This window comes from Cricetulus griseus, chromosome 4 (assembly GCF_003668045.3).
Source record: "Cricetulus griseus strain 17A/GY chromosome 4, alternate assembly CriGri-PICRH-1.0, whole genome shotgun sequence".
Lineage (NCBI taxonomy): Eukaryota > Metazoa > Chordata > Mammalia > Rodentia > Cricetidae > Cricetulus > Cricetulus griseus.
In genome coordinates, this window is record NC_048597.1 from 98,022,901 (window position 1) to 98,050,238 (window position 27,338).

The 27,338-nt window shown below is 48.0% G+C and overlaps 1 protein-coding gene across 1 annotated transcript in view; it reads right to left on the minus strand.

Annotated features, from left to right (window-relative positions):
• The window catches only part of Fbxw8 (F-box and WD repeat domain containing 8), a 99,491-nt gene that overhangs the window by 61,501 nt on the left and 10,652 nt on the right, over positions 1-27,338 (minus strand). The window contains exons 2-4 of the mRNA XM_027414177.2: positions 26,437-26,541; positions 13,897-14,061; positions 9,823-9,911 (exon numbers count right to left, since the gene is read on the minus strand). Of these exons, the coding sequence (XP_027269978.1) occupies positions 9,823-9,911; positions 13,897-14,061; positions 26,437-26,541 (359 nt within the window). The remainder of the gene's footprint in view (positions 1-9,822; positions 9,912-13,896; positions 14,062-26,436; positions 26,542-27,338) is intronic.

Consider the following 27,338-nt stretch of genomic DNA (forward strand, 5'->3'; position numbering starts at 1 on the left):
GCAATGCATAACCAAAGCTGCACACTGATGTGGTCTTCAACAACCACAGCCACAGTCACAGGCTCTTCAGGAAGTGGTTGATGAGGAGCCCCACACAGAAACTGGCCCCCACCAGGCTCAGCACCCTCAGTCTGATTCAGGTTGTTCACTGGAATACAGCCACTGTTTCAGCTGCAGAGACAACAGGAAGGAAGAGGAGTGTATGAGTCTAGACTGTGAGTCCATTCTTGAGGTTCCACTCAATGAAAGGAACCACAACTCAGAAAAGCAAGATGAAGAGAAAGGTTCATGAGAAGAAAAACGTGATCATGGAATGTTCTTGCTCTTGGCAGCCCTGGTTGGTCTGTTTGTTACTGCACATCTATGGTCTTCAGGCTGTGTTCCTGCAGGAGTTCACGCAGGTCCCTCCACCCTCACCAGTGCTGTCCATTGGTGAAAATGCCTGTCTGCAGTGACCTTCATGCTGATGTCCCCTTGGGACTAGTAGGAGCAGGTAGCAGAGAGCAGGTTCAGAGTGATCAGAGCTCTAGCTCACTTTCCTCTCTAGAGAGTTCTGAGGCAAATCAGCAACAAACACCACAAGGAAAACATGCTTCACCACTGAGCTACACATAAGTGAGCTCATTTCTACTGCTGTGTCCTCATTTGGGGGATTAGCAGGAGAGAAGGGCAGGGACCCCTGAGGGCAAGCTAAGACACTGCACTCACTCCACCCCTGAACACCAAGACAAACATTGCTCCTTCTGAGGCTCTAGCTCACAGGTTCCTAGCTTCTTGACACACAGCTTCCTTCTGTCAGTGTTCTCTCCACTCCCTCCAATACTCACAGACCATGCCCTCCCATGCATTCCAGGGACCATCCTAGACTCCTTGCTGTCCCACCTGCAGCCATCCTGCCTTGTTGACATGGTACCTGTGTGCTCTCACCAGTTGGCTTCGCCTCCTCACCTGGCCTGCATCTCTACCTCACACAGAGCTAATGCTATAGAGAAGTAGTGTGTGGAAGGGCAGGTCACCACCAGTAGTGCGCTTGCTCCCAACCAGCAGCCTTCACTGCTAATAGGGAGCCAAGCACCCAGAACACAGACAATTCTCCTCAGACTTGTGTGTCTCCTTCCAAGCATACTAAGCTGTAGCTCTTGGAGACATCAGGTAAACCCAGTTATTTGCATAAGCAGGAACTTTCCAGACAGCCACTTGAATTCACTCTGGTCTCTGAAGCCAAAGAAGCGTGTAAATCACAAGCATTTGCCCCTCTCACTGAGAAGGCAGATTCCCCATTTGAGAAGGAACTGTAGGACCAGTTCGCAGGCTCTGACAGATAAGGGAGAAAATGACACTGCAGAGGACTTGGTGCCGCTGAAGCACACTGCAGACAGGCATTTTCACCAGTGGACAACATTAGTTAGGGCAGAGGGACCTGCACGAACTCCTAAGTGTAGTCTAAAGCGTGGTTAACTCACGATGGCCAGGAGCAAGGGAAGGTGGGAGAATGGAGGTGGAAAAGGCTCCAGATGCTCCACTGCTGCCTAATGACAATTACACTCAACCAATTAAGACACCAGTATGGCAGTCGTACTGTTAGGAAGCCTCTGGACCTTGGCGTTGATGGCTGTAATTAGTGTGCACAGTACAACTACAACCACATTAGCTGATGTATGAGCACAGAAGAATGGAGGCAACCTTGTCACAGCAAATGAGGATGCACCCCAGCTGCACAAGGGCCAGGGACATGAGGAACCACCTGCTTTCCCAGTCAAGCTACACCTGGCAAGGTGGTGCTTACCTCTAAATATGGGGGTCAGAGATGGCAGCTGACTTCCAAGCCAGACTCGTACACCAGGGCAACTGCCAATTTAAAATGATTACCATCAAAGAGCTTTTGCTAATGTGTGCCAGCTGATGATTTACTCAGAGCAAAAGACCACAAGAAAGGGGGTAGAGGAACTGGTCCTACCTTGCACAACCTTTCACATCCCTCCTGGGTGATATCCTGTAGGGGAGGCTGCATCTGCTCCCCAGGGCCAGGTCTTAGTCAACCAAAACAAGTGGAGGAGGGTTTGATGGAAGAGCACTGAGTCACAAAGTTAAGTGCCAGGTTCCCTAAGCCCGCTGCTTAGCCTACCAGACACTCCACACCCTGAAACAAGAGCTTTCAACAGACACTGCTCACAAGTGAAACATAAGAAACGTGTAGTTTGTATACTGTGCCTCGATGGGCAGGGCACAGACCACCCCACCCCCGGCACCCCAGCTGTCTCCATCAGTACCACCACCCTATTTCATGGGAAGTCAGATACCAACAAAAGCGGGAACCAGAGCATGGGGCTGACCCAAGACTGCCTTCCACACCCAATTTCATACAAAGATCATCGAAATCCCTTCCTCCACAGGACCCTAGTTATACCATTCCCAAATGAAGTCCCAACTCCATTCTGATCAGGCCTTAGCAGCACATGGTTCCCAACACTTACTTGGAGCCCTGAACCAAGGACTCCACTGTTGTGCTCCCTCCAGCTAGAAAGACACACAAATGCTAGAGTGGGTTACTAATGACCAATGTAGCCTAGGAGTGCAGAGGGACACCCTCCTCCCCACAATCGAGCACGCCTAAGTGCTGACAATCCTCTTGACCAGCTGGAGTGGGCTCCCCAGGAGGAAACTGACCGGGTCCTAGGCCTGACTGGGGTGCTCTCCTTGGTGTCCTGTCCCCTGCTTCCCACTCCCACTCCCCAGCATCTCCCATGCTGCTCTACAGCCACCAGCAGTTGTAGCCTGTGTTGGCCTGAGAACTGCTCCTGTGCAAGGAACACTGTGAGCGGTTGACCCATGCTGATAGTGACCTGGAGGAGACCAGAAAGGGTAACATGGCTGAAAGCTGCTGAGGCACAGCACGCACATACCAGAGGGTAGTTACACACATACACACACACACACACACACACACACACACAGGGGGGGGGGAGGTTCTGAGAACTGTTCACTTGCTCTGTGCTTTCTGTAGTGATCAATAAGATCCAAAGTATTTACCCTTTTCTACAGAACATGACTGCTATAGTACACAATTAACAAAATGAACTCGGCCCCACAGTGCAGCCACTCTGTGGAAATGCACTAGAGCAAACATCGAGGGGAGGGTAAGACGTAGCAATTGAAAAATAATGAACATCTTAATGGCCCTTGTGTGGTACATGCATTGCACACTTAGAACTGCTTTCCATACATCTTGGTTAATGACAATCAATAGAGTCAGAGTCGATGATGATTATGCAGAGTTATTGGAGCTGTGGCCCTTCCCATAATTCCCTGGAGAAGCAGAGATGGATAAATGCAGCCATGAGTTCATCAGTATTTATTAAGGACATTCTGGAGCACCTTCATTAAAGATGTAATAAATGCAAAGCTCTCTTCTGGTCCAGCATCAGCAGCTTACCTCAGACTTATTTACTAGAAGAGCACGCATGCCTTACAGCAGAAAATAAATAAATTTCTAAGTATTTTAAAAAAGCGGTCCCCAGTGGGTCATGATGGAGCCCCTTATGGGAAGCAGCCCAGAGCCATAAGCAGCCACACAAAATCCATACGAGGCGACGCTGAAAGGAAAACTGCCAGGAAAGGGAGGCTGAAAAGGGGAGAACTGGACAGCATGTCCGGGTGCAGTGTAAGCATGGTGACAAGAATGAAGAGAACTTCATCACCAGCCTGCACTTAAAAACCCTGCTCTCCCAGGAGATTCTGGAGAACACGCAGCCATCATCTACTCTTTCCACCTTCTGAGGACACCAGCAGAGCCTTGCCATTCCTGAGAAATTCAGCCCCTGAACAGAAAAGATTTTTAAATTCAGGGCAAACACATAGCCCTTTAGAGCACAGCCTCTAGCAATACTGGCACACAGTCAGCGCAGAGAAACATTTGGCTCACCAAGAAAGTGGGGAAAAGATGCTGGTTAGTGAGTTAACCTACCTTGGACAACTGTGTTTAAACATGCATTGCTACATGTATCTCGCTGTGAATGACCAATGCCTGAGGTAGATGACACCAAGCAGTGATTCAGACCTTAGGAGCTCATGAACCTAAAGAAGCTCCAGATCCAAAGAACAAACACTGATATCCCAGACCCTCTGAACAGACGACAAAATAGACTTGCACCAGGCCTGCAGTGGGGACACAGCCAGGACTCACCTGGCTGTCAGAAAGCCACAGTGTTTGTCAGGCATCCCTTGCCTCTAAGGATGGAAACAGAACAGGCCAGCCAAGCACTCTGAGGTAAAGGAAGAGTTAACTTCTACAACACTTACTGATAACTGTTTTCCCTCCAACCCCATCTGCAGAAGGAAAACATGGACACACAGCTGTGGCTTCCCCCAGGAAAGGCAGGAACCATGGAAACCAGCGGAAAGCACCTGGGTAGACTGAACAACCCTCAACATATAAAGGGCTGCATACTTTTAAACGTCTGGGTGATACAGTCAGTCCTCTAGTGTGAGTAGAAAGTGAGCTGACTGATGGAGACGGGACGCTCCAGACATGTGAATCTGAATGAGGGGGAGCTAACTGCACACCACCACACACTCCTGGGCAGGGATAAAAGCTTTTGGTGAGCTAATAGCTTAATGGTGGCAGAGCTGGCCTAGGGCCTCAGAGGAGCCCAGGCTTGGCTCCCAAGACCTCCAGACTCTACTAGGTGGCTCTTCACTAGGTGGCTCTCCTGCAGGACTCAGCAAACTTGACTTGGCCCCACTCCTTGGGTCTGGCGCTGTGACCTTTCTGAGTTCATGATATCATCTGTTTGCAAGGCTTAACTTCCACAGGGCCACTGGGGAGAAGAATGGCCCAAGCCCCACAGAACAGGAATGCTGTCACAGCTCTCTGCTCCCCAGAATTCTCCTCCATGAATACATCAAATGCTACTCATGTTCTTTTCCTTTGTGCCCAAAGGACCCAACACCTCATGTTTTCTAGGCAAACACACTTCTCCTGAGCTACACTTCCAATTCCAACATGTAATTTTAAGAACATTCTAAAATTTTAAGAGTTGTCACCTACAAAATTAAAAACTAAAAAAGAGGCAAACCAGACATTTCCTGATGCATTGCCAACCAGCTCTTCAGATGAAATGTGACATAGAAGGTAGGCTTGGGCCACCTGGCCAGCACAGCAAGGGCCAGAGCATGGAGAATACAGGTGGACACGGAGCCTGGCAGGACAGGAAGGGATTGTATTTGGAGTGACCTTGAACACAATGTTTTCCTAAGTCGTGGGAAATTTTAGCTGGAACAGAGTTGTTCGAAGTGCTGGTCCTTGCAGAAGGAGCCTGGGCTAGCCCTCACATTTTCTGAGATGCTGGTCTCTTGGCAGAGTAAGCTATGGAGACTCAGTAAGACAGGAGCAAGGGCCCAATGGAGAATTCATTAGGACCCTGGGACTCGTTCTCCATGTCTCCTAGATGCTAGGCACAAGCAGGTGCTGTTGGCCAAAGATGCTTACCACATGATCCCTGCCATCTCAAGGAAGGTGTAGTCAACAGGTCCAAACTGCAATCCGCTCAAGAGTTTTTGAAAAGGCCGGTAGATTATGAACCAGAAAGCCACCAGAGGCCTAAGGGCAGAGGTATTTCCGGCAATATCAAGAAGTAGGGAAGTGTTTACTAGAGTAAGCTTAAGGGATGGTTTGGGAACTTCAAACCACGGAATTACACTGGAAAACTTGAAGGCTATGAAAGAACTTTCAAAGTTTCTGAATCTGGAAGATATAAAACTGCTCTAAGTCCAGTAGATCTACATTAAGGGATTCCAACCAGAAAAATATCAACACAGCAAGAGCACCAAACTTTAACTGGACACACGTTTTACAAGGGACATGGAGTCTATGCAGCAGCCGCTGCTCTATAATTTTAAAGACTATCTGTGGCGCCACAACAGAAACAGAAACATCTGCACATTATGCACATGAAATATCTTAATGCTACCACAACCGAGTGCCACACAGCAGTCCACTCAGCAGCAGGCCACACACAACTATGTCCCAAAGAGACTGTATAACCTAGTGACACCATAGCCTTCTAACTTGTGAACATACATCCTATCATGTCATCCTCCAACACACTTCTCAGAACATGTAGGAAACAGAAAGCAGCTTACTAACATCTGCCACTGAGGGAATGAAGTAAAAAACTAGGCACTAGCTAAGGGATTTGGCAGTAAGTCTAAGAAAGTAATGAAAAGTAACATGGAAAGACACTGCAAGGAAAAAGTGATAACATGCAATACAGCTTTGATTGCATCATGTGGAAATAAGTAGAAAACCAGCCTGGAAACCAACACACAGGGCCCAGCAAGTCACAGGTGCAGACTGTAGGATCAGGGGGACTTTAGTCACTCTCCAACACTTTTGCAAAAATAAAATGACTTCTTAAAATAAAAATGATGCTGTGAGAGATTTCAGAGGAGATGGGAGGATGGCCTGTGTGCACAGTGCAACAGTACATGTGTCCATCCAGGCTCCGAGTCTCTGCCACTGTTTACACCTCAGAGTAATGGAACAAGATCAAACTTAAAACCCCATAGTTTAAAGTTGTGAAGACTAAAAATCAATCAGTCAAACAAAAATATCCCACACATTTTCCTGCCTTTCTAGGGAAAGTGGAGTATAATAGGAGGGGAGAGGAGCTATGTATGAAATGTTGGTACTTATTCAATACAAAAGTGTACACAGCCCTACACACCACCCCAGGGTAACACAGCCCTACACACCACCCCAGGGTAACACGGCCCTACACACCACCCCAGGGTAACACGGCCCTACACACCACCCCAGGGTAACACAGCCCTACATAACACCCCAGGGTAACACAGCCCTACACACCATCCCAGGGTAACACAGCCCTACACACCACCCCAGGGTAACAGGCACTACACACCATCTATTTTAGAAGACATTTACAGATTGTTGAAAAGAAGAGTTATGCTGCAAAGGTTAAAGTTCCTTTTATGTAAAATAACAGAAACAAAGTATCTGGAGAGACAGAACAGCCATAAGATTACCTTCTCTGTATACTCCATCACCCACCTGCATTATGAGAAGAGTGCGCACGCACGGAGAGGGAGACAGTTCTTAGTCAAGAATACTCAGGAACTCTGGGAGGAAGACAGGACTGAAATGGCCCATCAAGAATGGGGACTGGGTTTGCTAGGTGCAGGACTTTAGTTTCAGCACTCAGACGGATCACTGAGTTCAAGGCCAGCCTGGTCTACCAAGAGAATTCCAGGATAGCCAGGGCTACACAGAGAAGCGTGTTTTGGAAAACATAACAAAAAAAAAAAAACAGGAAGTGAGATTTTTTTGGTTGTTGTTGTTGGTTTTTAGTAGGATGTCGAGAATGCTCTGGCATTAGTAGCAGCAGCTGCAGAGTCTTGAAATTACTACAGTTCACTGATTTGAGACTGAGTTAATGTCACGGTATATTTACAATATCTCAGTTTTCACACAGATGTGGCCAGGTGACTCAACAGTGTGACAAATACACAGTGCACTTGAGTTAGGAGTTAGCCACTGACCATACAGGAGTCTGTATGTTAGGAAGGGGACGATCAAGAAGGCCTAAGACAGGAAAGGAGGCAAAGACAGTGGACAGCTTTGGGGTCACAGCTGCACATGTGGCCCAGCTCAGTCTCAGCCAGGAAACCCATGTCAGGAAGACAAGGACCAGTCCATAAAATGCCAGCCTGGGTCTATGCAGCCTGAGCCAAAGCAAGAGCACTGAGAACAGATGCCAAGGTGGAGAGAAGCAAGCCTGCATTTCACTCATAGATCTCACAGGCTGAACCATGGGCCGCAGCCTTTGGTCAGGTTCTACCTCTGTCAAACAAAGAGAAACAAGCAGAGTAAGGAAATCAGCATGAAGGAAAGCAAGGAGAGGCAGTGCTGTCTCTTTAAGAGGCTCCTTGGAGATGCTCAACTGCAGAGAGCCTGGAGAACACAACATTGATTGGGAATGAGGTAACCACAAACACCACTGTCTCAAATGAAAAGGATTCAAGAGCTGACCCAGAAAACAAGCACTGTAACCGCCAGATAAAATTTTAATGATAAACACAAGATGCTCTGCACACAAGCAAGCTCGAAGGGTCTCGGACTGAGCCATCAACTGGAGCTTCTCTCAGAGAGAGGAGCCGAGGAGCCTCTCTGACCTGCAGCTTAAGTTTCACACAATCGATCCCAGAACACTGGTATGGCTGGGCCTTTGGTGGCTATCTAGTGCTGGGCAGATCCCCCCACCCCACCCCCTGGGGGGGATGGCGGGGGAGGGGAAAGCAGCTGCCTTTAGAGCTGCTGTCTCTGGGGCTCCATGTTCAGAGAAGTGCCTAACTGGACTTGGGAAGAAGAGTCGCCTACATCTCCAATCTGCCATGACCCTTAGTCCAGCCTGAGCATTGCAGCCTTATGAGCTAAGGCAGAACCCTGAAGTCAGAATATTGTAACCCCGCCTGGTTACTACCAGTCGTCAGCTGAGCTCAGAAAACCACACCTCACAATGAAGCTGCAGGTCAGCCCACATCCAGACAGACAGACAGCAGGTTACCTACTCAGATGTAAGAGCTGAGGGGTCTCTCTTAGGGACATGAGGCCAGTGAATAGAAGCTAAGGAAAGTTGGCCTACCTGGCCAGATCCTCTTTGAAAACAGAAGGGCCAGTGAGATGATTCATCGTGAAACAGTGTCTCATACCAAACCTGACGGCCCGAGTTTGATCCCTGGGACCCACACAGTAGCAGAAGAAACGAATCCTGCAAAGTTGTTCTCTGACCTGCACACATGTGCTCCCCCCCCCCCCCGCAAAAAAAAAAAACACAAGCAAGTAAATAAAGTATAAAAAAAACACAATTTTTAAAAGCAGGACCTGCCATAAAATATTTCAAAAATCTGTTTAGAATTTCAATTCAAATGATGCTTTGGCTTTCTTTTCTCTTTCTTTCTTTTTTTTTGTTTTTTTTAACATTTCATTTATTTTTGAGGGTAGTGCATGTGCCATGGCACACATGGAGGTCAGAGTACAACTTGCAAAAACTGGTTCTTTCCTTCCTCCAACATACAATAACTGTGGGTGTTCCTGGTCAGACTCAGCTATAGTCAGGTTTAGTGGCAGCACTTTGACTCTCTGGACTATCTTGCTGGCCTTCACTGAGGAATGCTACTTAGGAGGGAAAAAGTTGGGAAGGACCGAGTGATTATTGACTGTGTAGTCCAAGGTTGGCTCTTATTTCTGCCTGGCAGGAGCTCTGTGGCAGCTCCCACAAAGCCAACTGACTCAGAAGCTTAGGGGCCCTGTGTACTTTCTGACACAAAACCTGAGATCACAAAAGTATATAAAGTTTACATTTGGAGATACTAGCTCAAGAGACATCCTAACAAAACAATAAAGTTGATCTGATTGTACAATAAAGAAACTCATGTCCAGATGTCTGCAGTAACAACCGTGAAGAATTCCTCACCATGGGTTCTGGAACACCAGCCAAAGGAACTCACAGAAGCTGATATTAAACTTCTCAGCCAGGAGACCACAAACACCTGGCTGCAGGCGAGGTGAAGCTGCACCAGGTGGGGAAGGAAGAGCATGTGACCACAGCCTTGCTTCACACTGGGGAGTCAAGCAGGGTCTTCATAGCCACTGGGACAAACAGGTACTCACCTGCTCCACAACCCACCCCTGCTGTGCACCTCCCAGGCCCTAGGACAGAGCCCTAAGTGCCGCTGAGCTAGGGTGCTGGGGCAGAGGGTGAAGACACAGACTGAGTGGACCAGAAGGGACATGGCTTTGCTTACCCTGCGATGACAACACCATCATGAGAGCGTACATCACACAAAACGGCATCGGGAACATGCTCCAGCTGGCTCACAGCACCTTTGCGATTCTGTTTGAGGAAAAGGGGGAATGTGGTTTATATAGTCTTGGGATAGCCCTTTGATAATGTGTTCTGTTCTCACATACATGTCATTGCCATTTTTAATGGCATGGACCACACTCAAGTCAATGGGCATTCAGAAGGATAAAATGGCAACACCATGCATGGTGAGCCTATACTAGAGGCATGGCATGGAACAGTGGATGTGAGATGCTGGACTGTTCCCAGAATGTCACCAGATAGGAAGAAGTATGTGCACCCAGGGACGTGTCCCTGCGCATGGCAGGTCCTTACTACATCAAGTCCAGTAAGCAGTTCAGCTCACAGGAGGAAGCACTCAGTGGACGGATGTGTAAAAAAGAACTTCAAGAATAAAGGAAAGATGCCATTCTGACTAAGTGTCAGACTTCTCAGGGAAACAATGTTTGGGGAAAAGCGTAACCCTGAACTTGGCTTGCTCCTTGGGAACATTAGGTAGGGTGTTGAGAGGGACTTGTGTGACTTCTGGGCTACTTCCCATAATCACTGAAGTGGTCTTTATATTGGTGAACTGTCAGGTGCTGTTTGAACTCACTGAGAAGCTGTCTCTGAAGGGACATGGAGACGCTGCCTCCCCATTTTAGACCCAAGCATGGCCCTGGCTCCCTACTGGGGAGAGGGAAAAACAGCAAGCAGCTGGGGCATTAAAATTTCTTCCTTCCTGGACCTTGGGAGGCAGAGACAGGCCAATCTCTGAGTTCAAGGCCAGCCTGATTATAGAGCCAGGACAGTCAGGACTACACAGAGAAACCCTGTCTCAAAAAACAAAACAACAAAAATCTCATCCTTAAGATGGGTGTGGCGGTGCACAACTTTAGTCTCAAGTCAGCACCCGGGAGGCAGAGACAAGTGGCTCTCTGTGAGTTTGGGGCTGTCTGGTCTGCACTGTAAGTTCTAGGACAGCCAAGGCTACATAATAGACCTTGATCTAAAAAAAAAAACAAAACAAACAAACCTCTCAGCTCTGAGTACCAAGGAGTTACCAAGCCAACTGCTAGAAGGTAAAGTCTTCCCACAAAGGTGGCACTGCATAAACACCTTGGGAAGAGAAGCTGGAAGCTCGCCCTGGGACAGCACTATGATGGGAAGCTCAACCATGCAAACAGCTCTCCATCAAACCTCCCAATCCATTTCTGCTGGGTATTTTAGGCACAATTTGATGGTGTTGCCTTTGTTTGCTCTCCCCATCAGGCTACTCCAGTCCTCTCTGCTAGATGTTGTGAGCGCCAGGCTTGATTCTTGCTCCTTGCTGCCTCTCTCTACCCACTATTTATTCCTTTACTTTTGCTTGATATATACTTAATAAATTTATTCATTCAACACCCAAAGCATAGCTATCATACATCACTCTCCAGACTGCACAGGTTACTTGCTGTCAAATTCAGAAAATGTATTAATTATTTTAAAAATAAAAATGAAGGGAATCTGAAGGGATATTAAATATCTGTGTAGGAAGCAGAACACAGGAAGCATAAACACAGTGTTCAAGACAACTCCATTATTTGAACTGTCAGCTCTGCTGGCCTGGCCCACGGTTAACAGTAGATGCATACACACCACACCCACTTGTTAGCCACTGTAATTACTATGCCATTAGAAAAGATATGGTGGCATCCATTCCATTAAAATCAACAGCCATTAAACAGCTATGTCACTGAAATTGGGCAAGAGAATTTGCATAATGGCCCTAACTTAATCCTCAGGCCACGTCTACAGTCTAAAGGCAGAAGACCTTCCGGGCTGTCAGATGGAACTAACTGAGCTGAAGGGAGCCTGGGCATATCTGGGAGAAGGTACTGAGAGAAAGCAGAGAGCCTGAGATGAAACTGCACCCCTGCACTCACTGAGCTCTTAGAATGCCAGGCTGGCAAATGCCAGAAGAAAAGCTTCGTGGCAACTTTACCCACCCATCAACCCATTTCCAGTCAGCTCTGAACGCAGGTCCAGGCAGACATGCACTCACGGCTCATGCCCTAGAAGGAGCCCCTCAGAACTCTATGGGACTCTCTGGGGTTTCCAGACACTGACCAAGAAGTTACCATGCCAACTGCTTGCCCAGCCTCTCCTGAAATGAATCTCAATTAGGTCGGACTCACCATACCTGTGACTTGGCAAGAGCCCTGAACATAGGCAGGCAGGTTCCATAGGGCAAACGTCAGGCCATCCCTAGGCTCACCTTCCCCCCAGCCACAGGCCTGTGAGCAATGTTACTCTGAGCCACCCAGATGAGAATGGAAGCATGCAGAGGTTAACACCTGCCACGATGCCCCTTACATGTGTCGATGCCATGAAGGGCTCTTTCCAAACTGCACTAAGATCTCCACCTTAGTGAGTGATCCATCACCAGGTGGTCCTCACTGCTCACACTTCTGGGAGGTGACCCAGGATGCCAGGAGCCCCTCATGTGCTGCTACTCATCTAACCAGTGAGCAGACACTGGATGATAGCTATTATATCTTCCTTGTGAATTGTTATAGAATGCCAAATGCTCTTTACTTCTACCATAAATAGCCCGAATGAGGACACCCTGTCCCACTCCCTTTGTCCCCACCCAACCCCACACCCCAAAGCAGCAGCATAAGCAGAGCTGTTGATTTCCCTTGGCTCCAACATCCCCAAATTCAGCACCAGGGACAAGCTCACTCTCTGGTTCCCAAGTCTCTGGACAGAAAAGTAAGAAAGCCCAGCTCTAAGCCTTCCTTCCCTCTGCCTTCAGGTGGACTGCGGGCCTATATCAAGCTGGGCTTCATCTGAGCAGCTTTCTACCACAGATCATTCTGTTGGCCCATCAGAAGACCTAATCAAGCAGGCAGGCTCCAAACGAGCCTACGTCCTATTACCTTCCGTGGATACAGACATCACAGGGCCAGTGAGATCCTACTGAGTTGGCAGTGTTTCTGTGGGCTTAGAAGACTGGCTTGGCCAATTCTCCATCGATGACTAGTTCTTAACTAGGAACAATTTGCCACCCAGGGGACACCTGGCAATGCCTGAAGACATCTTGTGTGCCACAATAGGGGCAGAGTGATATTGGCATCTAGTGGGGACCCTGGGGGGCTGCTTGGTGTCCTGCAAAGAGCTGGCCCAACATCACCAGTGCTGAAGCTAGCCATCCCATAGGGGAAAGCACTGTTCAATGATGTTATAGAGTCAATGCATTGGTCAGTAATCTGGTTACAAGGTGACTAGTGACAGACATGCACATAGGCAATATGTCACCACCAGTAATGAAAAGGCTTTCTTGCCTCAAAGTCTATATGGATTGACCTTTAAGTGAGAGGAGAGCCCAGCTCTACCCAATCCCCAATGGGTGAATTTCTAACTGCCTAGGTAGGAAAGCAGCTTGGTCATGTACCACCTCCTTGCTGCACCTCACACAGCCCTGAAACACACTTCCTGACAGCTTGCTCTTCCAGAAATGCTTCCCTGCAAATGCTTAGCTGTGATCTAATATTTCTGTAGAGCTTCAAAGTGATAAATGCCAGGGTGGCAAGCCAAGGGTTACGTGAGGGAAGAGCAGACAGCACTCAGCACCATGCCACCTCTCCCGCAGCAGCTCTGCAGGGGCCTCCAAGCGCCTCTCCCTGTGCCTGTGTGCAAGATGCTGCTACCTTGTCAGTCCTCAGGGAGGAGAGGAAGAGAAAGGGGGAGGGGTCTGATAGAGCAAGACTCCAATGACCCTAACCAGCCAGGAAAGGTGGTGTCAGACAGCCCACCTCAGACCCCTTCCTGCACAGCAAGAGGAAGCTGTAGACCCAAGGCTGAGAGAGGGGCCACTGTAAAGGAAGATGCTGAAACTGGCAGTCACAGGAGGCTGGGGCTGCTCGGCACTCCCCGCTCCCTCCACTCTGGGAATGAGCCTCAGGCCATAACTGCAGGCCTGCAGGCCTGCAGGCCTGCAGGCCAGTGTCCCTGCAGACTGTTTGCTTCAGGGGTGCCACCAGCCACTGCCTACCTTCCAGTTGGTTCTTAACATATGCTCCTTGGCCAGGCACTCCTGCAAGATGAGCTTCCAGCAGGTGTAATCAGAGATCCTGTTCTTGGAAAGGTGTCCCTCCTGCTGGCACAGCCGGTACCACAGCACCTCGTCTTCAGCAATCATCTTCCATGTCTTGCTCACCTAGAACAGCACAAGGGACGCAAATGTCAAGATCTGCAATTAGAGAGGCCTTGCCATCCAAAATCAATCAACACCTATATTATAGCCCCAGGCTTATGGCAGCATAAAACGTCTCATTAACAAAACACTCTGAGGTGGAAAAAATACAAGCAAATGTTTCCAGTTTTATCTTTCAAGATTTCAAAACTGTTATACTACCATGTAACATCACATTTTAGATGGTGTTATAAATTATCATCTAACAAATGAAAGAGAAAAAAATGCACCAATACACAAAATGCTAAAAGAACAAACATGAACACGGCAAACACCACATAAGCACACAGAGCTTTCTGGAAGAGTGTGTGGAAAGAGTTGCATGACCACCTTACAAATTGCAAGTCTGATGGCCTGTGATGTGAAAGGCTTTATCAACTAAATTTCTGACTGCATAAAATTCAAATTTATGCTACATGGAGAAATTTTTTTTTTTTTGGTTTTTTTGAGACAGGGTTTCTCTGTGTAGCTTTGGAGCCTATCCTGGCACTCTCTCTGGAGACCAGGCTGGCCTCGAACTCACAGAGATCTGCCTGCCTCTGCCTCCCGAGTGCTGGGATTAAAGGCATGTGCCACCAATGCCTGGCCGAGAATTCTTATATGTACAGATAAAAGCGTAGTAACAGTATTAATATGACACTTGTGCTGTTGAACAGGACCACAATACATGGTGGAGAAATGACTGTTGCATCTGGCACAAATCTTCAGTCCCCACAGCATCGGGAGGAACTGACTTTTGAACTCTCAGGATGTTGTTTTCCAGCCCTCATTAGGGGTACAGCAGGCTTACTTCATCACAGCACAATGCACAAAGCTGGCCAGAGTACAAAGTATGGACTCTCATGGCCAATGAGAAACTAACTCCACAGATCAACACAACCAGCCTACAGAGTGCACTGGAGATACAAGATGGAGGCCATGTTTGCTGCCATCCTAAAACTGAAGCTCACTCCTGGTAAACAGAGTGGGCCAGCACCTTACAAGAACCTACACTTGTTACCACTCCTTGGGACCACGTCAGACCTTGGCAGAGGAAGGAAGAGAACGTGACTGAGGGAGACCAGCTGGGATGGGGGTGTGCAGATGTCTCAAAGTCTGCTCCTCCACGGTGGCAATTACAGCACTACCAAAAATGAAGGTTGGGCTAGGGCTATAGCTCAGTGGCAGAATGCTTAGCTAGCATGTGTGAGGCTCTTGGTCTGACTAGTTCCTTCAGGGGAAAAGGAAAATGGGCTGAGGAGATGGGTTGGTGGGTCTGGTGTTTGCTGCAGTGTAAGGACCTGAGTTTGGATCCTCAGAGTCCAGATAAAGCTGAACATAGCAGCCTGATTCCTATGGAAAGGTGGGAGGCAAAGAAAAACAGGAGAATGCCTGAAATCCAAGGGCCAGCTAATACACATACACAATGTGAACAAGAAACCCAGGGAGATGGCTCAGTAGTTACAGTGCTTGCTGTGCAAGCCTGACAACTTGAGTTTGATCCCCAGAACCCACATGAAGGTGGCAGAAAACCAATTCATGAAGTTGTTCTCTGACCTCCATATACATATACACATGCTGTGATACGAGCATACCATACACACATGCACACCATACACACACACGTCCCCTAAAAACATGTACACCATACAAAACACCATATACACAATGATTAAGTCTTTAACTCAAGATGGAAGGTGAGGATGGACATCTTAAGTTGTCCTCTGACCTCCATGTGTAAACCGTGGCTTGCATCCACCTACACTTAAGCATGTATCAACAGATATTTTATTGACATTTTCAGAACCATGGGAAGTAATGAACGTTCTAAAGATTAAGTACTCAATAAATAAATCAATCAGTAAAATAAAAATTAAAAAGAAGGCAGAGTATGGTGATGCATGCCTTAATCCAAGCACTCACGAAAGGCGGGCAGTCATATGTGAGTTCAAGGCCAGCTTAGTCTACACAGTAAGTTCCAGGCTAGCCAGAACTACATAGTAAGACCCTGTCTTTAAAACAAGGGAAAAAGAAAGGCTGAACTTGGTAAGGACTGTGAGGCTGGACTTGAACTTGTGTTACCTCTTCCTTCAGCACCCTGAAAAACAACAGCCTCACATTTACAATAGCTACACAACCAGCAGTATTGGGGTGGGGGCATGGGACAGGCAGGCTTTGAGCTTACCAAACCTAATTTCTAAAAAGCTGGCAGCGGCTGACCTGCCTGGCAGATTGCTGAAAACCACTGTGGAGGTTTGATCTGATGTGTCTTACCTGCAGGGCAGCTGTTCCAAATGCAGAGTGTTAAATAAGCTTAACACTGCTGGCCCAGCACAGTGGCTCACACCTGTACTCCCATCACTCAGGAGGCTAAGGCAGAAGGACTGCTGTGAGCTCAAAGCTAGCCTGGGCTATAGGGAGTTGTGGCCTGCCAGAAAGAAGTACATAGCAAGCCCCTATCTTGAAGGAGGAGTTGTTTTAATGTTGCAGCACTTGAGAAGGCTCTGTTGTTGGGACTGACAAGATGTTGACCAAACAGCTCAAGAGGAAAAATGGGAATGAGTAAGTGCCCACAAGAGCTTTGAAAAACCCTGCATTTCTGGGAGTCTAGCATACCACATACAGGGGTTGTGCTGGGCACTTGGGGGCGGGGGAAGGTTAAGAAAGCCCTGACTTAGGGATTCCAGCTAGCCTTGAACCTCTGCACAAGCATAAAGCCAGGGCTAAGGCAGATCTGTGACCTGCTGGGATGGGAAAGTGTGTCCCAACACACAATGGGCCCTCAGCAGCGGCTGGAGGGCCACTGCTTCAAGGGAGTGAAGAAGCCTCCATTCAATCACTAGCTAACCTAGCAGGGACTTCATCGCCAAGTAACACCTAGGCAATAGTTAGCCAGCCCCTTCCACAGAGGCAGGAGCTAAATGTTTAGGCACAGGTTCTGCCACAGAGTCACAGCCCTCATCCTAAATGCCCACTGTAAACAAAACAGAATCAAGTACGAAACATAAAACATGAAAGGAGACCCTAGCACAGGGCAAAACAGCAGCTCTAAGACACGATGAGGGCCAGACTCAGAAAGAAGATTCTAATCAGGGGCACAGAACATCAACAAGAAGCAACTAATGAGAAGCTGTGAGGGAGATGTTCTGAGACGAGAGCAGAGTTAACTGCAGCAAACATTCACTAGAGGGCTCACTGGCCAATCTGAGCTGGCAGAAAATAGCTGGTCAGGTGAGATCATCCACTCCAAAGAACAAAGCCTCAGAAACCTATGGGCACCAACAGCCAAGTGCACCCAAGTCTGCAGACAGCAGGGCTGGAGTAGAGATCTGCGATGAAGTGGATCAACTGAGGGTCACTGTGAATAACCAAAGCCGGATCTGGTGGAGCACCCCTATAATCCCAGCTTTGCAAGCAGAAGCAGGTGGATCACTGTGAATTCCAGGCAGCCTGGCCTACAGTGAGACCCCACTTCAAAACACCAAAAATAATAATAGTGATAATAATAGTATGACAAAGAAAATAACTCAAAGCTGTTAGTAAAATGGCACATTAGAAATTAGTTTAATGCTGGGCAGTGGTGGCACACCTTTAATCCCAGCACTCAGGAGGCAGAGGCAGGTGGATCTCTGTGAGTTCGAGGCCAGCCTGGTCTACAGAGTGAGTTCCAGGACAGCCCGGGCTATACAGAGAAAACCTGCTTCCAACCACTATGAATCTCTCACTGTTTTTTCTCATTTTTCCATCAGGAATTTCAACTTAGTATACATTCTTTAAGGTCTTTCAAAACATGAACTAGAGTTCTTTTTTTTTTTTTTTTTTTTTTTTTTAAGTTCCAAAGGGTAGGGCTAGAGACGGCTCAACTGTTAAGATCACTGGCTACCCTTCCAAAGAACCCAAGCTCAGTTCCCAGTACCCACAAGGTAGCTCACAAAGTGCCTCTAACTCCAGTTTCAGGGGGAACTGACTGACACCCTCTTCTGGCCTCCACAGGCATTGCACAAACATGATGCACATACACATATGCAGACAAACACGCATAATCATGAAATAAATATTTTTTGAAGTTCCAAATGGAGCTGGGGAGATGGTTCTATCAGTAAAGTACTTGCCATGCACGCATGGGTACCTAAGCTCATGCCCAGAACCCACATTAAAAAAAAAAAAAAAAAGCTGGCTATGGTGGCATGCATTTTCAATCCCAGAGTGGGAGGGGCAGAGAGGCAGGAGAATCCCTGATGCTTGCTGACTAGCCAGCCTAGCCAGACCAATGTAAACAGTCAGGGGAAAGAAGATAAAGTACACAGCATCTGAGGAATGGACCTCTGGCCTCCACATGTATGCATGCACACGTGTACCCCACCCGTCATGAATACAAGGTTCAATCTCACTTCCATGACACTGTCTTTCCATATTTAAACCCTAAAGTTTCTAAACATACTACCCGTATTAAACGTCACCCCAATGCCTACTGATCCACACTCTTCCACTGCACTAGCCATTTTTCACACCCATCAGTCATTGAGAAAATGTGTTCTGTGGGTCTTTGTGTCTTATTTTTAAAGGGAAGAATGAGAGGGAGGGGGAGCTAACCAAGACAGAGCTGAAGACAAACCATGGATCCTAGCCCACAGCTTACATGGATCCATTAAGCGGCCCACGCTGGCACAGCCACATCATCAGTCACATATCCCCTTAACCACACTGTCATGCCATAGGGTCATCTACCTCAGCCATAGGGTCCAGATAAGCCCTCATCTCAGCACATGTGGTCAAGCCATAAAGACCAGAAAAGACTCAGTAAAGCGCAGACCCAGTTTTACTAGACAGAACACTATGGTTTTATTTTTGGCGTGTTCGGTCCACAGCTGAGCCTACCCATGACACTCAGTGGTATCTGTTCATCTGTCTATGCCAGGATGGGGCTGAGCACAAGGCACGAGGATAGAGGGAAGCAGCCATGGCAGAGCAGCCACACTCTACTCCAGAGTGGAAGGTGCTTCCATTTTAGGCCACTAGTACTTGGGATCTAATGTGGTTACAACAAAGAGTGACAAACGCTTGGGCTCTCCAAGGACAAACAACTAGCTTGACACAGGTATGAACTCTGTAGAATTCATCATCCTTTTTAACAAAAAAGCTCTCAGACAAACTTTTATGAAAATTCTGAGCTTTAACTACTGAAGAAGACTTAGACCGGATAGCTCCGAGACCCTATATCACAGGTGGCAGTGAAAGCATATTTAATGTCTCTGGCTTCTTGGAGTGCTGACAAGTTTCTGAGGAGAGACCCCACAGATAAATGAGTTGAAAGAACTCTGATTTGAGCAACAGAATCCTTTGCTGGGATTCCTGGAGCCTCTAGTCTGGCACTGCTGTTCATCTCCAAGAGAAGGGCATACGCGGCTATGTTTCCCACACCCATCTGTTTCTATATCTTCACACCAGGTGGGTCTCAGTCCCAGCTCTTGCAGGTCAACCTGAGGCAACAATCTTCCTCCACCTCCTATCTCTAGCTGCCTAAACTAGGCCTTGGGCAAGAGTGCACTGGCTGCTTCTGCCTGCCTGGGTAGGAAGGGCCTTTGACAATCAGTGGTCACATAGCTCCTCCTCAAAGGCCAGTGTCTCTATAGCTTTGAACCAGGTGCACAGAGACTGCAAAGGAGAACTGGTTACACCAGTCTGAAGCAGCTCTGAGAACCTGAAGGACTCTGGAAGCCACAAACAGATTCTTACAACCATCACCAAGAAAAACACCAAGCTATGTTAGTGAACACGTGGAAGTCTACATGGCACGTGACAGGACAGAAACCAACAACACAAAGATGTTTTGTTGCTGTGTTCTGCAAAAATGAATACTCAGGTTAAAGTTTAAGTTCTGAATGGCACATATCTCTTGGAGGATTTATAAGAGGCTGGTTGAGAATGATCTCTGAAGGATCACGACTGCACCTACAACTAGGCATTACAGACAGACATGCACCAACAGAGTCATCAGAAAACCACAAAAGGGGCATCTTTCTTTTAAAGGAGAAAATCACAGACAGCCTTTAAGAATGTAGCTCTGGGAAACTGAAGGACCCAGGTAAGCTTTCTCAAATGAATCTGATAGGGTCCCACCAAAGGAAAGCCTTTCTCACAGGTTTGATTCCTTAACTTATATTACAATCCAGTGAGTTTATGGCCTGAATTTCCAAAGAGTCTAATGGTCTTTAAAAGCACTGAACCAGAATGGCCCAGCTCAAAGCCCCACTGAGTGAGCCTCAGCTGCAAGAACTCGTTAATAAAAGTGGCTCCAGCATTTTGCTTTATAACGCCACTGTGAATTGCCACATTGAGAGGGGGAAGAAAAAAAAAAAACCCTTGGCTCAAAAATATTGGCTTTATTAGCTCTGCCTGGATTAGGCTTACTAGTAGGCAGGAAACATGGCTCTCTCCACAGGTCCACACTACAGGTCCACCTGAGGAGGGCATGCCACAGAGCAGGACAGCGTTTATGCACTCCTCATCTTAGCTACCTTCCCATGTGCTCTTGAACCCAGGAGCTTTGCCCCCAACACACCAAGGTCACCCCTCTAGGGGACCACGCCTGTGGCCATGTTTTGAATCCTGCCCACATGACAAACAGCGGCACTTACACTTCTGATGTACTGAAAACCATCATGAAAACAGGCTTACATGTTAGGGAGTGCAGTCCCAGCTGGCCTGCAGCAGTTGTTGGGGTGGGGTGGGGTATAGCTAGAAATGGGAGGAGTCTTGAGGTTTACAGTCCAGCCTTCTGCATGCCCTCTCTGTTCCTGCTGCCAGGGAGCCGCCTTCAGCCATGCCTTCTCTGTAAGGAGGGTCTAAGCCTCATGCTCTGAGCCAAATTCAATTCTTTCTCCTTAAGCAGCTTGTCAGGTGCTTGGTGACAGTGACAAGAAAGGCAACTGACACTCTGTCTCCTTCCTGCCTCACACTGTCAGTCATCCCAATCTCCCTCATGACACTCATTTCACCGTGTCCCTTCTCTTTTGATTTCCTGACTTAACTATCACCAATGTGCTGTCAGCACCCAGAGCTTGACTGGGGACCCAACTCCAGCCTCACACCCTACACTAGCTCCTCAGGAAATGGCAGTCTCTCACTCCCAGCCATCCTGACTAGCCATTCCTTCTCCCCCCATCCAGCCCACAGGCAATCCTGATGTCACCCATCTGTACTATATAACCCTCATCAGATCACCAAGTCCTCTCCTCTGAAGACTCCATGGCCTGAAGTGGTCTTTCTGCCATCCTTGTTTCCCTCGAGCAGGCAAAGCAATGCCTCCACCATACAGAGACAGCCTTCATGACTGCTGTTCACAGCACTGCAAGGCCTCCCTACTTTACTCAGAATGCCCTTCAGGCTCTCCATCTCTCCTGTGCTCACTCCTGCTCAATGTCCTGCAACGATTTCCTATGGCTGTTCGAGGAACACAGACAAAGGGCTCCACACAAACTCCTCACACTCCTGGAGGTGGAAGTGGAGCCAGTGCTTGTCAAGACAGCATCCTTGCTGGAGGCTTCAGTTATCTTTTTAGCCTCTGGAAGCCATCTATAGTTCTTGGTGTGTGTTCTCTTCCTCCACCTTCAAGGCCAGAACATCTATAATATCTGTCCCCATCTGAGGTCCTGCCCTTTAACTGCATTAGCCTGTCCAGCTACCCCACAGCCACTTTTTCTCATCAGGACCCATCTGCAAAGGTCTCTTACCACGAACACAGGTGCAGGGATCCAGTGATACACATTGGGTTGGCCACTGTGTGTATACCACAGCCCAGTCATTCTGACCTTCCTGCCAGTCCTCATCCACAGGAGATGTTCTGCAGGACAGCCTCAGCTGCACCTCCCTCAGGACTTCTGCATGGCTCCCTCCCTTTCTCCTTCCAGTCTTCACTGCATAGGACCCACACCCTCTACAAAGCATGGGCCTCACTAGGTGCTGCTCACTGTAGTACTTGCTGTCAGGAACGGCACCTGGCTCCCAACAAACCCTCTAAAGTGAGAACGGGTAAATTTAACTCTTAAAAACTCAAAAGAGATGCTTTTGTCTCTATGAACCCTGCAGTCCCTGATGTGTGCTGTGCCCAAGAGGTTCTCTCTTCCTTATTCTCTCATCTTCTGTGTTCTCTTTCTAATCTTTCAATCATGAAAGATTTCCTGCATGATGGTACACATCCTTCCACGACCCCGCCACTCAGTCCACTGACTCTGTTTCCTGCAGCTTGGGACCCTCCTAGTGGCTCCGCCTTTCTCTAAACCCCTGTGTGAAGACAGCCACAGAAGTTGGAGAACTAGAAATGGCTCTTGAGGCTGCTTCTGCTTTGTGCTTGTGCACAAAGACCCTCCCACAAGTCCCTGACAGCCACCAGGATGATCAGACTGAAGAGTGCTGTGAACTAAAGCCTACAGAGTCATGGCATGAGAGTCTGCTCAGACCTACTTGGTGACAAATCCATGACTTACAGAATCTTCAAGATCAGAGCTGTACTGTAAACATGCAAATGTTAGCGTCCAGAGGTGGACATCTGGCCAGCTCATGGCATTACCCCTTCCTTGAAAGCTGACAGCCTGACTGACACGCTGGGTGTCTGCCCCAGAATCACTAGATTGTCCTGCTTCCTCCTACTTCTTGCTCATTGGCTGTACCACAAACTTCAGTGGTTCATCTTGGCCTCTTCCCTTTTCTTTATTGGCTTTAGGACTGAGTTTTACTGGGTAGCCCAGAGTGGTCTTCAACCTACAGTCTTCCTGCCTCGGCCTCCCAAGTACTAGGATTACAGATTTGCACCACCATGCCTTGGATCTCTATGTGCAACTTCCTGCCCTTTACTTGAAAATTGTGATATTACTGCCTATGCAGCTCAACTACTAAAATTACACATTAAGAAATATCCACAAAGGGCTAGAGAGATGGCTTGTGGTTAAGAGCATTGCTGCTCCTCCAGAGGACCTGGGTTCAATTCCCAGCACCCACATGGCAGCTTACAACTGTCTCTCCTGTTCAGGGGATCTGACAAACTCATACAGACGTATCTACAGGCAAAACATCAATAAACATAAAATAAAAATAAATCATTTTTTAAAAGAAAAAATACCCACGCTACAACATGTATTTCTTTGACCAAAGGCTGCCAGAAGCTGCTGGGGATAGGGGTGGAGAGGAGGCAGGGGTGAGATTGGTATGGCCATGAAGGGTACAAGAGATTCCTAAAGTGAGCACTCTGTTGACAGTGGCAGTGGGCACACAGATCTACACCTACAATAAGACAAAACAGGACTAAAAATACAGATGGAAGCATGGAAAACCAGTGAAACCCAAGCAGGTGCCAGGGAGTGGACCAACATCCATGTGCTTGATGCTGTTACCACTGGGCACATGAGGTACCATCACAGGAAGACAGACACACAGCACCTGCCTGCATGATGTTTGCAGCTTCCTGTGGATTCCTAGGTACTTTCAAATGTTTAAAAAGAATGTTGAAGGGGCTGGAAAGGTGGCTCAGCAGTTGGGAGCACTTGTGCCTCTTGCAGAAGACCTGGTCTTGGTTCCCTGTGCCCACACGATGGCTCACAGCCATCTGTGGCTCCAGTTCCAGGGGACCTGATGCCTTCTGACCTCTGCAGGTGCCAGGTGCAAGTGGTGTGTGTGAAAGCACACAGCCAGGACACTCATCCACACAACAAATCAATCTAAGAAATGAAAAAGAAGACATAGTGGCCCATGCCTGTAATCCCAGAACCGAGGCAGCTGAAACAGGCCTGGAGAACTGTGACAGACTAGACTACACAGCAAGAGCCTATCAAAAACAACAACGAAAGCTGATAAATACCAGAAACCATCCCTCTTCAGAATTATTCATGTTGCTATATACAACAGCACTTGGTTTTCTCACAGAAACCAAACAATTTTGCAATTCTGAAACTGGCAATGATCTCGCTATGCATGTTAAAATATTACCCTTTAAAATGCTAGGAGTCTGTGGGCATGGAAAGGATGGACACAAAATCATAAACAGCAAAATGTTAGTGCTGTCAGATTTATATTGTGCTTCCTAAAAGTCCTGGCGTTTTCATGGCATGCTGAATGAAGCCCTCTCAGCAGAGTCACACAATCTGCACACAGTGCCCAGAGGTTAGCTGCTGGCAAGGGTGGAGGGCACATTAGTACATAGGGTACCAGCTGAGGGGAAGCACTTCGTGGCTGAAGGCATGAAGCTTCAGTAGAGTGGTGGCAAATGATTATCTCTGAGGCTTCCTTAGTCAGGCTTCCTTGCTGCCAGTCAGAGAGCAGCTTGGCATAAAGACCTAAGCAACAGGTTTCTCTAAGAACACAAAACTAGCTCAGGATGCCAATTCCCCACAACTGGCCCCACTTCCCAACATACCTAGCTAATAAGAGAGAAAGAGAGCAGGAGACAGAGAGAGAGCAGAGGGGGCCCATAAAGCAGCAGGACCCCATTCAGCAGAAAGACTTTCTCCCTACTGCAAAAACAAACACACCACAAGAGCAAATGAAACACTGCTTATATTTATTACTTTGTAGTTTATTTTAACGACAACAGAAATCAAGCCAATCCTACTGACTGCAGGCCATCCATTGTTGTCTTCATGTAAAGACTCTGAAAGCCCAGCCTTCCCATCGCAGCCAACTCTATCACTGTGCACTGAAGGGATCTGCTTAAGAACAGTTTCCATACACAGGGTGGTGGTGGCACACACCTTTAATTCCAGCACTCAGGAGGCAGAGGCAGGCGGATCTCTGTGAGTTCGAGGCCAGCCTGGTCTACAGAGTGAGTGCCAGGATAGACTCCAAAGCTACAAAGAGAATCCCTACCTCGGGAAAAAAAAAAAGAATAGTTTCCATACTTAAGTGTATTCTCAAAAATAGGTCTCTCTCTCTCTCTCTCTCTCTCTCTCTCTCTCTCTCTCTCTCTCTCTCTCCCTCCCTCCCTTCTCTTCCCCCCCCTCTCTCACACACACACACATACACCCCAACTGAACATACAGGGAAGAGTTCTAGTGAGAACTAGACTAGCATGCTGCAAATTACAATGTTCACACCTGCAGGATAATCACCCAGCATAGCTAATCTCTCCTGAGTGCAGCCCCACTGTACCACAGGGGACCCCCATCCCCACCTAACTCTATCATGCCCTAATGGGCAGCATACTTGAAGGCCACATGGCTCTCCACAAAATGGGAGAGCAGAAACTAATGTGAAAGCAGTGTTCCTTCAACAGCAGCCCACTCCCACGAAAGTAATAGTGCCGACTGTGCAGGGCAGAGCTGGCTACAGAGGTTCCAAGACTCCACCCTGGCATGAAGCTGATGTAACTCTGCCCTCTCCTCCATTCCTGGGATCAGAGCCAAGGTGTGAGCTAGAAAACAATAAACCAAATTTCCCAGAGTGGGGGGATAGGGATGATAACATAGGTACTCTTCATGCAACTGACAGCCCTGAGTACTGTTTACACTTTGGCACGTGTTTCAGAGTGTGCTTCAATATTTCACCGATCTCATCATTTCCTATAGACATGCCGCATCTCTGCTTAAGCAACGCTGCTGCAATCGAATACCAAAGGTGCTCAGCACTGCTGTGATCACATACCAAAGGCACTCACTCAGCACTGCTGTGATTGAATACCAAAGGTGCTCAACAGCTCCAAGTAACCGATGAAGCAGATACTTCCTAAGAAGGCCCAATACCAGGGGCTGCCCCAGCTGACTTGTGCAGATTTTACTGTGACCAGGGACATTGGAGTGATGACATGACTTCTGACTTTCATAATGGTCATGCTGACCACATTTACATGCAACCAAGGCCTGGCCACCGTTCTGCTCCACAGGCATGTGCACCAGAGTCGGCATGCCACTGGCAATGCTCCTGTGCAAGCCCCTCAATGTGTCTCCCTTCTCACTCACCTCAGGAGCGTGATTCTGCTATTTAAAGGGTAATTTAGACTATGTGTCTAAAACATGACTTCACCAATCTGTCCCTGGACTGACCCTCGGCTGCCGCTCTAATGACTAGCGTGATTTAAGGGCTACATCTTTGCACTAACATGTGTGATGTATTAACACAAGCTAGTTCGCTGCAGGCAGAGCCCAGCATTCCAGTCATAATTCAGCCTGGTGCAGAAGACAGTCACCAGAGGATAAGCATCGAGAGGGGATGTGGAACAAGACCCTGTACGTTCAAGGTAGCCTTTCTTCAAAAAAGCTCTATATAACCCATCAGTTCTGTCAACTGTGTGATTCTGCAGAATCAATGTTCCTGGGGGCTCCCCACACTTGGTCAGAGTTGGGGACCCTTAGACATGTGTCAGCAAACACTTACCTGAGCACACCGACCCAGTTCTCTTCTGTTCAGATACTGAAATATATTGATTGCCAGTTCATAAGGCAGCTGCACGTCGAAGAAGGGCACCTCTTCCATCTCATTCTGTGGAGAAAGACGGAAGAGGTTGAGGGTGAGGCTGAGAGTGGCTTGCACTACCAGGCCTTTCGATCACTGGACACTGTTGCAGGTGACCAGAGTGGGGCCGTTTCAGGGAGAACTTAAAGTAATGAGGTCTCTGGCCCCCACATTTACCCTCCTTCTGTGCCAGAAACCTCCAGACAGAATTCTAAGGGAAGATGAGGCAGCAGGTGCCCAAGAAAGCCCGCCTGGGCTGGGGAGGCCACCATTCCCCAAGATCAAGCAAGCTTCCCCAACACACGGGTGTGGTGGCCCCAGCTGGAGAAGTGCTGACCAGGTCACCAACATGTTTTCATGGGTATAGAGCAGGGAGGAGGCCACTGTGCTGGAGCCAGGCCCAGCTCTCCTTGGGGTTTCCTAATGCTCTAGGGGCTCTGTTGGTTAACCTGAGCGAGCCAGCACAAACAAAGTGGTTCTCCAGTGTCATTTATTAACTCACAGCAACAAGAGCTAGCCTGTCCTGGGGTAAGCAATCGGAGATGAGGTAACGACTTAGGCTGAAAGATAAGGTCATGTGGATCCCAGCACACAAAGGAATCCAAGGGAGAATGGGAAAGGCCATGTTGAAATGACCAGGTCCACTGGTCCAACTGCCAGCCAGGGCTATGGTCGAGCTTCTCAGCCGCAGAGTGGGCCCCTTGTCCCAACAGCCTAAACTTGGGAAATTCATGTTTAATAAGCTCTGGCTAACATCACTGCCTTACTGGCTGAAAGCAAGTTGCTACAATTTCCACCCCACCCCACCACTCACTACAATTTCC